Source organism: Schistocerca nitens, chromosome 2, assembly GCF_023898315.1.
Source record: "Schistocerca nitens isolate TAMUIC-IGC-003100 chromosome 2, iqSchNite1.1, whole genome shotgun sequence".
Lineage (NCBI taxonomy): Eukaryota > Metazoa > Arthropoda > Insecta > Orthoptera > Acrididae > Schistocerca > Schistocerca nitens.
In genome coordinates, this window is record NC_064615.1 from 113,477,270 (window position 1) to 113,490,709 (window position 13,440).

General features: G+C 42.4%; 1 protein-coding gene across 1 annotated transcript in view; it reads right to left on the minus strand.

The window, feature by feature from the left end:
* Positions 1–13,440, minus strand: part of LOC126235785 (endoribonuclease LACTB2) — a 94,755-nt gene that overhangs the window by 16,826 nt on the left and 64,489 nt on the right. The window contains exons 3-4 of the mRNA XM_049944592.1: positions 10,518–10,635; positions 841–1,039 (exon numbers count right to left, since the gene is read on the minus strand). Coding sequence (XP_049800549.1) covers positions 841–1,039; positions 10,518–10,635 — 317 coding nt within the window. The remainder of the gene's footprint in view (positions 1–840; positions 1,040–10,517; positions 10,636–13,440) is intronic.

Consider the following 13,440-nt stretch of genomic DNA (forward strand, 5'->3'; position numbering starts at 1 on the left):
CCAGAAGACAAACTTGCATTCACTATGTGACTTTTTCCTCTCCCTTTTAGCCACTGTTGTATTTTGCACAATATGTGCTGAATTTTCACGTATATTTTTATCTATTTAGCTGCTTTAGATAAATGTTAGGTTAATGCTGTCATTATTAAATATCTGTTGTTGCAAATATAATCTATAAAAATGTAATTAATATCAGCCCCATGTCTTTGTAATATGTGTGGGATTCAACTGAACGAATAAAGTTCAAATGGGCTCCTTTCTTGTGCATGATGATATAAAAAAAAAAAATAGAAGAAAAAGAAAGTGGGGCACATGTAAGAGAGAACTCTCAGCAAAGTGACATCTGGCAGAACTAGGTGTAAATGAAATCAAAGGTAAAAAAATACAAAGATGATGTAGAAAAGATTATATAGTACAATTAGTAAAAGTTTATTATTCTATGGAGAAGAAACATGGACAATGAGCAGTTGAATATCAAGACTGCAAAGAAGACTAATAAAGAAATAAAAGGATAATGGATTGTAAAAGATGTGACTGTAGAAATACAGGAGCATAGGCCACAGAATGAGAATGGAGCAGATAATTGGCCAAGGAGAGTACTGGAATGGCAACTGCAAGGGAAGAGGAGGAGGAGGATTGAGAAAGGACTGGACAAAACAAGTGTTGTCAACAATAGAAGGAAGAGGAAGTAGCTTTGGCAAGACAGGAATACATGAAAATACAGTGTGAGCAATGGCTGATAAGGCTATATAAACTTGGAATACCAGAATTAAGCAACAAACTGTGTCACGCATGAACAGTCATTATGCATTTTAAGTAAATAAAATGAGCAACACTTACATCCACTACTGGCCCATGTCCAGGATAGATCAGACTGGGCTTCTCTTTTAGTATCAAATGAAGGGAAGCCATGTAATCATGCAAATCTTCGAATACTGCTGTCCCTTCGCCCAGAATACAGTCTCCACTGAATAATGCATTTTCTTCTTTCAGTACCAATGTAATATGATCTGTAGTATGGCCTGGAGTGTGCATAATCCTACATAATAAATTTCACACAATAAATAACTTTACAAGCCACATCTTCCAAAATAAAACAGGAAAGCATCAAATTAAACATAAATAAAAATAAAATTCTCACTTCAAAGCAGATAGCAATTAGAACATACAATCTTTTCCTTGGTATACAGTCAATAATATTTCTTATTTAGTTATAAAAGTGATTCATCATCATACTGACTGGATAATGAATGTGATAAACAGGATGAAATCCAACTGTAATTATTGTCTTTAAATATGAGTTTATTCTATCCAAATTTGAATATCAAAAGTGGCAAAAGTCTCCTTTGTGCACTATTTTTTGCCCTGAATGCTGCAACATTACATAACTGAATACCCCTATCTGCAAATGATAGTGGAGTGATAGCAGGCAGAATTCTTCACTCAGTGTCCAATTGTCAAGATTTTTGCCCTAAGTAAAATAATGTTTTGATCTATGGTGCTAATATAATAGTTTAATAATACAGGGTGTAAAGATAACTGTTTAAAATGTTCTACAGTGGTGTAGGGGAAGTCAACAGAAACAATTTGGTATAGGACACTAGCGGTCTATCAAGCTGGAAAATAACCTCAAATTGGTCTATAAAAGCCACCTAAACTACAGTGCATGTGTGCCACTTGAGATTTTTAATGTCGTATCATCCTCTGATGCCTCTGGCTTAGTCGTTGTTACAAATTATTTAGGAATAAAGGAGATGCCTCGCCAAAAGGCTGAAGTGCTATGGCCCTAATAGATACACAAACAAAAGGTGCAGACTTAGCTAGCTTTCAGAACGACATTCCTTTTTTGAGCTGTAGGGGAAACATGCACACAAACACACACGCACTCACATGTACATGCCTGCTCCTGCCCATGGTGAGAGTACTTGGGTGAGGTGGGGGTGCAGGGTGGTGTGGGGTGGGTGAGGAATGGAGAGATGGTTGGGAGGAAGCGTCTAGTGGCTCGGAGGGAGAGTGGGGAGCTGTCTGTGGGCTAGCTAGGGGTGCAGGTAGAGGGGGCAGTTGCAGACAGCTGGGTATGCGACAGATTAGGACATGAGATGACAGCACACAACTATCTGACACAAATTTGGACAGGGGATGGTGTGTGTGTGTGTATCTTAGGTTTATAGCAGAGAGGTTACAGGAATGAAGGATGTGCAGTAAGGACAGCTCCCATCTGCATGGCTCAGAAAAGCTGGGGGAGGTGGGGAGGATCCAGATGGCAAAGGTTGGCCGCACAGCTCAAGAAAGCTGGTGGAGGTGGGGAGGATCCAGATGACACAGGTTGTGAAGCAGCGATTGAAGTCTCACATGTTGTGCTCCGCCACAGGGTGGTCCACCTAGTTTTTGGCAACAGTCTGATGGTGACTATTCATTCTGGTTGACAGCTGGTTGGATGTCATACCAATGTAAAACACTGTGCAGTGGTTGCAGCAGAGCTGGTGTATAACATGGCTCCTTTCACAGGTGGCCCAGCCTCTGATGGGGTAGGATAAGCCTGTGACAGGACTGGAGTAGGTCATGCCGGGTAGGTGGATTGGGCAGTTCTTGCATCAGGGTCTTCCTCAAGGGTATGATTTCTGTGGCAGGAGATGTGGGGGTGGGAGTGTCATATGGATCATACCATTGCAGAAGACCCAGATGCAAGAACTGCCCAATCCAACCACCCAGCACCACCTACTCCAATCCTGTCACAGGCTTATCCTACTCCAGCAGAGGCTGGACCACATGTGAAAGCAGCCATGTTATATACCAGCTCTGCTGCAACAACTGCACAGCATTTTACATTGGTGTGACAACCAACCAGCTGCCAACCAGAAAGAATGGCCACTGCCAAACCATTGCCAAAAACAAGGTGGACTACCCAGTGGCACACCACCCAGCAGAGCACAACATGCGAGATTTCAATGGCTGCTTCACAACCCATGCCATCTGGATTTTCCCCACCACCACCAGATTTTCTGAGCTGCACAGATGGGAGCTATTCTTACAGCACATCCTTCTTCCCTGCCTAAACGTAAGGTAACTCGCAGTCCCCAATCCTCCAACCAAAGGTGTGTGTGTGTGTGTGTGTGTGTGTGTGTGTGTGTGTGTGTGTATGTGTGTGTGTGTGTGTGTGTGTGTGTGTGTGTGTGTGTGCATGCACGCGTACACCATCGTCTGTTCCAATATTTGTGTGCCAGCTGCCCCCGTTACCTGCTTTCCTAGCTAACCCACAGACAGCCCCCACTCTCCCCTCCCCCCCTCCCCCCTGCCCAAGCTGCTAGACACTTCCTCCAAACCCCCTCCCTGCCTCTTCTCTTGCCTCTCTCCATTCTTCACCCCACCCCATCCCACTATTGGCCAGAAAAGGGCTGGCAGTCGACCAAGCACAATGTAGGGAGACATTTTTCTATGAGTCATCTCCTTTATTCCTAAATAATTCGTAATGCCCAACCAGAACTTTTCATAGATTATCAAAGATTTTTACATAAAACTTTCCCCTGACAGTAATGAAAGAAAAAAGACTTTTGTAAACATTATGCAAAAACTTATTATCTTTACAATTCAATCTAAAGTTAACCCCTAACAGCACAGTAGTTTCATAGTAAGAGCAACAAACAAAATTAATAATTTATTATTAATTTTATGCTCAACTTTGATGGCTGATCCATTACCTGTGCCATCTGGATATTCCCCTCCCCTCCATCCCCATCCTCCTCCCCCTGCACTAGCTTCTCTGAACTTTGCAACACATCCTTTGATCCCACAGTCCTCCTAATCCCAATCTCCTAGACTATGTTCCACACCCATTTCCATGCCTGTCCCTATAGCTCCCAATCCATTCACTCTATATTCACACCATTCTCTGTGCAGTGCAGTCTTCCTCTCTTCCACCTCCCCCTCCTAGCTCCCTCCTTCATGCCACTGTATATCACATGCAACTCCACCTGACTGTCTCAGAGTGAGGTCACTGGTGCCACATTACTACATGGTGCACTTGCTGCCTGTCTCCCAAGCATCAGCCACCCTTCCCTCCAACCTCTCTCCTGTGTCTCCTTTCTCCCATTGCCCACTTCATCCAGTACAACCTCTCCCCCTAGTCAAGCTGTAATTTTGGTACACTGCTGTTGTGCAGGTCTGTGGGTGTGCATGTATTTTCTGTAGTTAACTCTAAAGAAGGAGATTGTCCAATAGCTCAACAACACCCACAGTCTAGTTTATGTGCTTATAAGCCATTCAATACCTCTAATATTTCATGAGTTGTTAACTCCACCTCGTATTATTTACTAATAAATACAACTGGTATACATAGAAACCAATGTTTCATTAAATTAGTTTATCACATAATAAAGTAAACAGTGTGCAAAGACTTTTTTTCTTTTCAAATTACTGGAAACAGCACAACAAGATTTTACTCTTGTAATTTAGTCACATGGCCTACTAGTTTAACATTGCACTTATTAATAAGTTATTCAGCTCCAAACATTGTGTAAGGAGGTAGAGCAACATATTATTTAGACATACATTTATAACCTATAGTGTTATTGATTTGTAAGATACCTGTGGGGAACTTTGTGAAGATGTTCTGAAGATATTGAGAAAATTCACTGAAAAGCTTCAATAGATATCTGACCCAGGCAAATTTTGCAAATATGTGGAATTAAGAGGAAAAGATACTGCAAAGATAATGTTGTAGCATTATGTCACTTACCAGTGATTGCTAAAACTTGTTCTGTATTTTTATTTACTAAATCATTTATTTGGCTCAGTATCACTATGTTGATATTCTGAGCTTTAAAAGTTGCACGGCTTGCACAAGACTCAATCTGTGTTGTTAAAAAATTTGCAAATTCTGAAGTAAGATTCACTGCAAGCACTTAACAAATTTTTGAACACAAATTACAGTCCGCCGACAGTAAATCTTAAACTACAAGTCTGTTACCTAATAAAAGTACCAAAAAAATTATGTACTATTATACAAGCCCATTTGATTCTTAACCATGTTGGCTTGAACTAACCACTCTGTTACAAAAAAATTTTGTATATTTCAAAGCAGGTGCTAGCTTTCCTTGGCTCATACTCAGTCTACTTCCATGTATTGCTAATGGACATTCAGTAATAATTCCATGGTTACCTCTGTTTCTACTGGTGACTATTAAACTAAAATAATAAAGTTGTTGTAGGTCTTCAATTAGGGGAACTGTGGTGATGTGTCCAGTTACACTGCCACTATCACAACCACATAATTCACATTTGGTGCTGCCAACAAAAGACCAAAATGAGAGCTCTTCCATTGTTCCAAGAAGTGAAGGAAGAATGGGACTAATGGAACTCATACATGTGGTGCTTACAGCAACATTTCACAGTCTTTCTGGTAGTGTATCTCTTTTATAATTTTTCTTGTCTTGGGTGAAGCCTGAACTGTTTCTTTTGCTTCAGAAACTTGCTTCATTGAGAAAAACTTGCAGCGTTGTTGTTTTCACAAATGTGTAAGTTGCTCGGTGTGTATTTTAGGCAAACCAATGTTGTGGCTTCCCTTATGGATTTTCACCAGAGACAAATGAAACTAAGCCAGTCCCATCAGGCATTGGTAGCTGACCTCTGGGGTTTAAGTCAGAATTTCAGATTTGTTTGGGCTCATTGTTAAAAGTCCTATGCCAAAACTCTGATATTTGACGTCATTGTCTTTTCTGCTCCAGATGGAGAGGTGCATCGGGAGGTGTCGTGTATAGAAGATCCCACAGTCAAGGAGATCCTGGCTATCATTCAGGCTTTCAGAGTGTAACAGGCAATGATTGAACAATCTGAGGGCACAGTGGGAGTAGTGGCAGTATGTTCACTACCGCAGCGTCAGTGTCGTTCACACATACCCTCATCATTTTGCACTTGTTCGCAACATTCGCCATTGGACTGTGTCTTTTCCTGACAGTTTCCTCTCATGTCCTGATTGTTTCTGAGCACATGTCCATAGTCACTGCCTACATTGGCATGCACAACTAGGTAATATGGTGGCTGTCTTTCATGGCTGCCTGTGTGGCCAGTCCACAGATGCAGACATTGAGTCTGTGAGCATTCATAGTGTCACACCAGTACTCAGCCAGGAGCTCAGTGTTCCCGGAAAGACTTACATAAAGTGCAAATTTGGAACTGCCGTTTCATTTCCAGGTCAATATCGAGGCCTCTGTTTCTCTTGCAAACCCTAATATATATCATCACTTGTGTCACCCTTCTCTTTCCTCCACCAACTGTTGTTTGGTTGCTTCTGATGATTGGCCAATTCCTGTTCCAGGCCAGTTCATGATCAATGTTGAGTATTGGCATGCCACATAAACAGTCATGTTTTTGCCCATTTAAAGTGTGATATCCAAAATCATTTTTTGCCCTGATGCATCTGTGGTTTTTGGTTTTCAAATTAAGGATGCTGTGCATCTCATTTGTAACTCCATCCAGTTCCAGGCATTAGACGATCTCCGTCACAAGTCTGGTTCACTGTTTTCACTGGGATTGGGTTCTGGAAAAGACTACAAGGACACATCACCCTTAAACTGATGGATGTTTCCATATTTTATCATGCAAGGCCTATTCCATCTGTTCTGTGGCTGACGGGTAAGGAAGAACTGGACAGGTTGCACAGCCTGGGTGTCGTTGAACCCATTCATTCCAACCAATGAGCTGTGCTTCTATTTGTTTTCTGTAAGCCAACAGGGATGCTTTGTTTGTAAAGGGTTTTTAAGTTCACCATTTATGCCCAATCTATAGTGGACAGCTATCCTCTTCCCTACCCTGAAGAAATACTTGTGCAACCATTGGATGACAAGTGTGTTTCTAAAATTGAATTGGTGGTGGCATACATGCTGCTTCAGCTAGATTCCACTTCTTAATAGGTAATGGTGATCAACACTCCCTCCGGGTTGTACCGACCATTGGGCATCGTGAGTGGGCCCACCATTTTTCAGAGAGTTTTAGAACAGTTAACACAAGGTATTCCTTGCTGTGTAAACTATGTTGATGACGTCATTGTCATGGGTTGCTCATGGCAGAAACAACTGAGTAACCTTCAGATTCTGTTCACCAAATTGCAAGAGGTGGGCCTTAAGTGCAATCTGCAGAAATCAAATATTTAGATCACATTCTTTTGGAGGACAGTGTCAAACCCACGAAGCTCCACATAAGCAGCAACTGATAAGTTCCCTAAACTGTGAAACTTCAAGGAGCTCCAACCACTTCTGGGCAAATTAAGTTATTATTCAAAATTTCTCACTAACACAGTGGATATAACTCATCCATTAAACAAGCTAAAAGAAAGTGTTCCTTTCATTTGGTCAGCAGACTGTGATAGAATGTTTGCCACATAAAGTTGCTGCTACAAATATCACCTTGCCTTGGCATCTTTACACCAGCCAAACAGCTCATCCTGGAAACAACTGCTTCCTTCTTTGGAATGTTGTTAGCTCACAGGAATGCTGGCAGTTCTGAATAGACTATCCTGTATGCCTCCATAACACTGAAATCTGCACAATGTAATTATTATCAGACAGGAAAAAAAGGCGTTAGCCATCGTATATGACATCTGGCTTCAATGGCATCAAGTTTCATCTCATCACTCACCATAAGCTGCCTGTGGCACTGTCAGGCCCCCATTCATGACTTCCTGACAGGACTGTGCAATAGCGCCCATGTTGAGCTTTGTTTCTGAATGTGTACCACTATGAGGTTCATTACAGAATCGCAGCACATCATGCTAAAGCAGACACACTGCACAATGCCTGGCCGTGGGACCCAACCCAGCCATCAACAAAGCCGAAGTTGTCTGTTTTTACATTAATGCTCACTTGCAGCACACAGTGGATAGACTTCCAATATTGGACCACAATATAGTGCAGGCCACCCGGCAAGATCCTGTGTTCCAACAGGTGGTTGATTTTTTGTGTAATGTTGGCCCAAGCCCCTGCTCACCAAGGAGTCTGGTCTGCTCCACACCTGTTTTCTCCTCCATCATTGGCTGGTGGTAGTTGATGGCACTCTCCTTAGCACCAAATTGGACAACCTCAGAGTCATCGTTCCTCCAGTTGTGCGGGCTTGTATCCCTGCCTGCTGTCTTACATCGTGGCCACTGGGGTATGACCCACATAAAAGCCATCGTGCAGTGTTTTGTCTACTGGCCTGGCATCAACTCAGTGATTGAGAGGATTGTCCATGAGCACAAATAGTGTACCAAACAGCAGGCAGTGCCACCAACTTTCATGCCATGGCCCATACCACGTCATCTATGGAATCACGTCCAGACTTCGCAAAGTCCTTCTGTCATTCTATGCTGATGATCGACACAGAGTCCAATTACCCATATGTCCGGGGCATGAGCTCTACCATCACAGAAGCTAGCATGTGGACTCTCATCCAAGTCTTTGTGACTGAAGTGTTGCCCTCAACAACTGTTTCTAAAGATGATTCACATTACACATTTGCATTGTTTCAATTGTTGCACCCACCATGGTACTGTACACCTCACATCTGCACTATTTCACCTGCAACTGATTGGGGAGGCAGAGAGTGTGGTGCACATCTTTAAGATGCAGTGAAAAAGTGCTTGATAGATTAGTCAGTTGCTTCTGTTCCTCAGCACCTACAGGACCACAGTCCACATGGCAGAAGCCAGGCAGAGATCTTCCATGGCCGACAAACCAAGATTCCGTCACACCTGCTCTGTGCTGTGTCGCAGCCTGAGGTGTGCTCGCACATTTTGAGATACTTTCTTGGCACCCCTGTTTGGGTTCATACTTCTGGTCGGTGGCCTGGAGGGTGCTGGTGACCATATGAGTGATACTCGCTTGGCAAATATTCACCATGGATGCTGGAAATGTGTCACCCTCCCATCATTGGAAGCAGCTGTGCCCTTGGTGAGGCAAAACCAACCATATGCACAGCCTTAGCAGACACTGACAGGGAGTCAACCTTCTAGTACCACTCCACAGGGGCATCTTTGCTTGAGGAGCTGTTGGGTGCCAATGACATTGAGATGTGGCTGCCAGCCACACTGCACCCTTTGCCAGTGTTTCATCGCAGCTGCCTGGATGCTGCCCTCCCAAAGGACCACCAATCAGCCTTTCCCCAGTCACTGTTGCACTCATTCCTTGCCACTGACAGCATGCTTTCCATGCCTCCAGCACGGATGATGTCATTCCCACATCTGCCTTGCCATCATCCGGGCCACTTCTGGCCATATGCCTCGCCAGGCCAGAGACAGCTGGTTGCCAAGTGGTGTGATAGTGACAGCTCATCTGATGCTAAGACAGTGGAGGCACACATTGTCAGCAGACAGCTGCCATCACTCCACTGCTACAGAGTTGCCTGCACAGACCCAATGGCTTCCTCAGCCATAACTCTCCATCTCAGATAGCAGTCCCCAGAAAGCAGTCTCACCTGCTTGGCATTCCACCTTTTTCCTCTAATGCTTATGGCATCAGTTCCACAAATGGAGGAGAGCTATGACAGTGTGTCCAACTATGCCACCATCATCACAACCACAGAGTTCACATTTGACACTGTCAGCACAAGACTGAAATGAGAATGCCCTCCTCACTTTGTGTCAGTGCCATTTCCGGTTGAGTGGGAACGCCCATAAGTGAGCAGCATGGCCCACTCTTTTTTTTCCATTTTTCATGCTCAATGAAGGTTCCACATGCTAATTAGGACTGTTCCTTGATGTGTTTTGATGAACTTGCTTGCCATCTATATTTGGTCTGGACTGTTTTCCCACTATTTCTGTCATTGCATGTCTGTACATCTGGTGTGCAGTGACTGTAATTGTATTTACTATGTACTTTTTTACATACAACAAAACTGTAGATACTATGAGAACAAGAAGGAAAATGAACATCAGAGAGAAACAAAATTTCAGAAATGTGGCACAGAGAGCAGAACAAAGTACAAATCAGTCAGTCATTATATTGGAGTATAAGAGAGGAGAAATGGCAAGAAAATAATATAATGAAATAAATGGGATACAGCAGATGGAATTATCATATTCACTGACATATTCCACTCCATGTGTATTGACTGGTCAAGTGTTCTGAATAATAGCTTATCTTCAAACAACTTTTCCTTCCTCATCTTTGCTCCTTCCAGCTACTCCCATATTTCTCTATCTTCTGCCCTTCCTTCCATCCTCATTATGCTCCCCCTATTACATTTCCCCCTTCTTTTGATCTTCTTTCTCTCCCTCTACCCCTTTGCCACAGTCCCCTTTCTTCCTCCCTCCTATTTCTCACATCTTGCCCCCCCCCCTCCCCTCCCCTTTCTCTTACGCAATGAAAATTGGCAAAAATTCATTGTCATCACATCTAGGTAGCCAGATAATTAAAAATTACTCATTCAGGACAAAATGTTCTGGTGGGCAAAATAACAGCTGAACTTAGACTTTCCAGGAGAAAAAAATGTATACCCTATCACACAGTAAACTTACATAGTAAATAAGAAACCAAAATGTGGCTCACCTTAGTGTAGCACCTTCAGTTGATATCTCATCTCCATTTTTAAGGAAATTTATTGGTATGTCATTAGGCAATGCGTCATCAGGTTCATCCAACCTTTTGTGCTTCCAAATTCTACAGTCTTTAGTTATTTAAACAAAAAAAGGAAAACAGTTACATAAGGTCTTAGGTGGCATAATGTTATATCTATCACAGTTAATTAAAAACAAAAGTGTAATGCTAAAACTACTGAAACAAAAGCGGTGCGACTACTTACCTTTTGCTAAGATAGGAACAGTTGACAGTTGAAGTAAGGTGGGGGAAAGGGGGTGGGGGGTGGGGGGTGATTTAGGCAGAAAATTTCCTTATTTGTCCTGTTTCAGCAACTGTACTAAAATAAAATGTGAAAGAACTATCCCATGTGAGTGAAAAAACCATCTGGTAATAAATCTATGTGGAGGGTCTCTTTCATCTCTGGGGATGTGGGTATCCACGAGGTCCCCCCCCCCCCCCCCCGCCCCCAGAATTCTAGTTCAATTTATTTGATTTATTTGGTAAAACAGTATTTGAAAAAATGACAATAAACCTCTTAGTAATGTCATTAGACAACAAATAAAATTATGCTCTAGTATACAGGGTGTCCCAGCTATCTTGTCCACCCAAAATATCTCTGGAACAATAACAGCTATTGGAAAACGACTTTCACCGGTATCAATGTAGGGCTGGGGCCCATGAATGTACATATTTGGAAACATTCTAAAATGAAAGCATATGTTTTTTTAACACAAACTTATGTTTTTTTAAATGGACCTCCTATATTTTTTCTTCAGCAATCCATAGCATGACAAAGCACATACACAGTGGCGTTCATTGCATCGCAATATTCCCATTACATCCCAAGATATTAAGACGCAAAGTTGACACTTGAAACACCCGATACCCGCTGCTAGCACACGTCCTGAGGCTCAGGCATGAACCCCATGCAAATGGGTCGCAAATCGTAAACAAGGCGAAGCGGTAACTGTGGCAGTAGTGGGAACTACGTTGGACACTTGACTAGGTAGAGCCAGGCCCTGCGCGACAGGCACAATGGGTCATATAACGCATTAGATAAACCTTATTTTGGGTGTGCAGAATAAATAAGACAACCTGACGGGTGTACACCGATCGGTACTGGTTCATATTGTGTACGTAGATACGTAAAATGTGCAAGAGGGAAACCATTATGTGCTTATGAGAGTTGATGGCAGCAGACTGTATTATTCGTTTTGGACCTCTTGATAAGTATGGAGGTGTGATTACACATGTCAATCACATCGCGATTACGGGCAGCATGGGGTTCATGCCTGAGCCTCAGGACGTGCGCTAGCAGCGCATGTTGGGTGTTTCAAGCGTCAACTTCGTGTCTCAATATCTTGGGATGTAATGGGAATATTGTGATGCAATCAATGCCATTGTGTATGTGCTTTGTCATGCTATGGATTGCTGAAGAAAAAATATAGGAGGTCCATTTAAAAAAACATAAGTTTGTGTTAAAAAAACACATATGCTTTCGTTTTAGAATGTTTCCAAATATGAACATTCATGGGCCCCAGCCCTATATTGATACCGGTGAAAGTCGTTTTCCAATAGCTGTTATTGTTCCAGAGGTATTTTGGGTGGATAAGATAGCTGGGACACCCTGTATTATGAAACTAACACACAGATCTTAAGAAAACCACAATAAATTCAAGGAAGATAAACATTCTTATTTTCCACCAAGAATAGGATCAGTTGAAAATGTACAAATTTTCAAACATAATTAGGCGCATTCATGTTACTGACAAAACACTATGCAATATGATCAAAATGTGTAAGGTACGTCAACAAAAAGTCTGAAGGAGGTTACTGATTGTTTATAAACACAAGTACCCTAATCATGCAGTTGGATAAAAAATTAAAGTCAATAGCAGCACACCCCACCACCAAGTGTGCGCACACACGTGTGTGTGTGTGTGTGTGTGTGTGTGTGTGTGTGTGTGTGGGTGGGTGGGTGGGTGGGTGGGTGGGTGGGTGGGAGGGTGGGTGGGTGGGTGTGTGTGGCTGTGGGTGTGGGCGTAAGTGCACGCGCGTGCACGCATGCATCTTTAGGTCATCATCATCATCATCATCATCATCATCATCTTGGACAGTTTCCAGCCACTGGCTGGGTCTGTAGGGAACACAAGCCTCTCACGTGATCCGAGGCATGTTCCCTTTTTAAAAGCATGGAGCAATCCATTTAAGTGCTACAATTTCAGTTTCAGTCAGAATTGTAGCATGGTGTGACATATGGACACTTAACTGATTACAGTTTACAAGATACATTATATAAATAGCACAATAATACTTGCATTCTGCTTATATCCAAAGGTTTCAGACTTACAAATAAAGCAAAGGGCTACAGTTTCGATATTTGAAACTACATAAAATCATTATTCAAGAAAAAGATGGGGATAAATATAAGATATACTGTAATTAATTTCAAACAGTAGGCGAACATGAAAGAAATAGCTGAAATAATCTACCTCAATAACAAAAGCAACTACTAATATCAATTACACTCTGCAGTTTTAAAGTTTGGGTAAAGTACTGTCTATACGAGCCAGTAGGTCACAATTTACAAAAGCCTTCACATGAATTGAGCATGCCTTGTCACTAATTCTAAGCTCCAACCTGCCATAAGCTTCCCCATTCATACCTAACTCTATGGAGATTATGCTGTCAGACTGGCACCTTTGGCTTTTCTATAGGTTCAAATTTTTCTGTTCTTTGTAGAGGACACAAAATGGCACAAAGATGGCAGGCTGGAGAATGTAACTCGTATCAGAGTCAAGTTGGCTTTTAGCCAGTGGTAGCGCACTGCTCACAAAAGACAAGTACTCATCTTTGAGTCCCTGGCTGTTTCAGTTTGTCACTGCGGAATCAC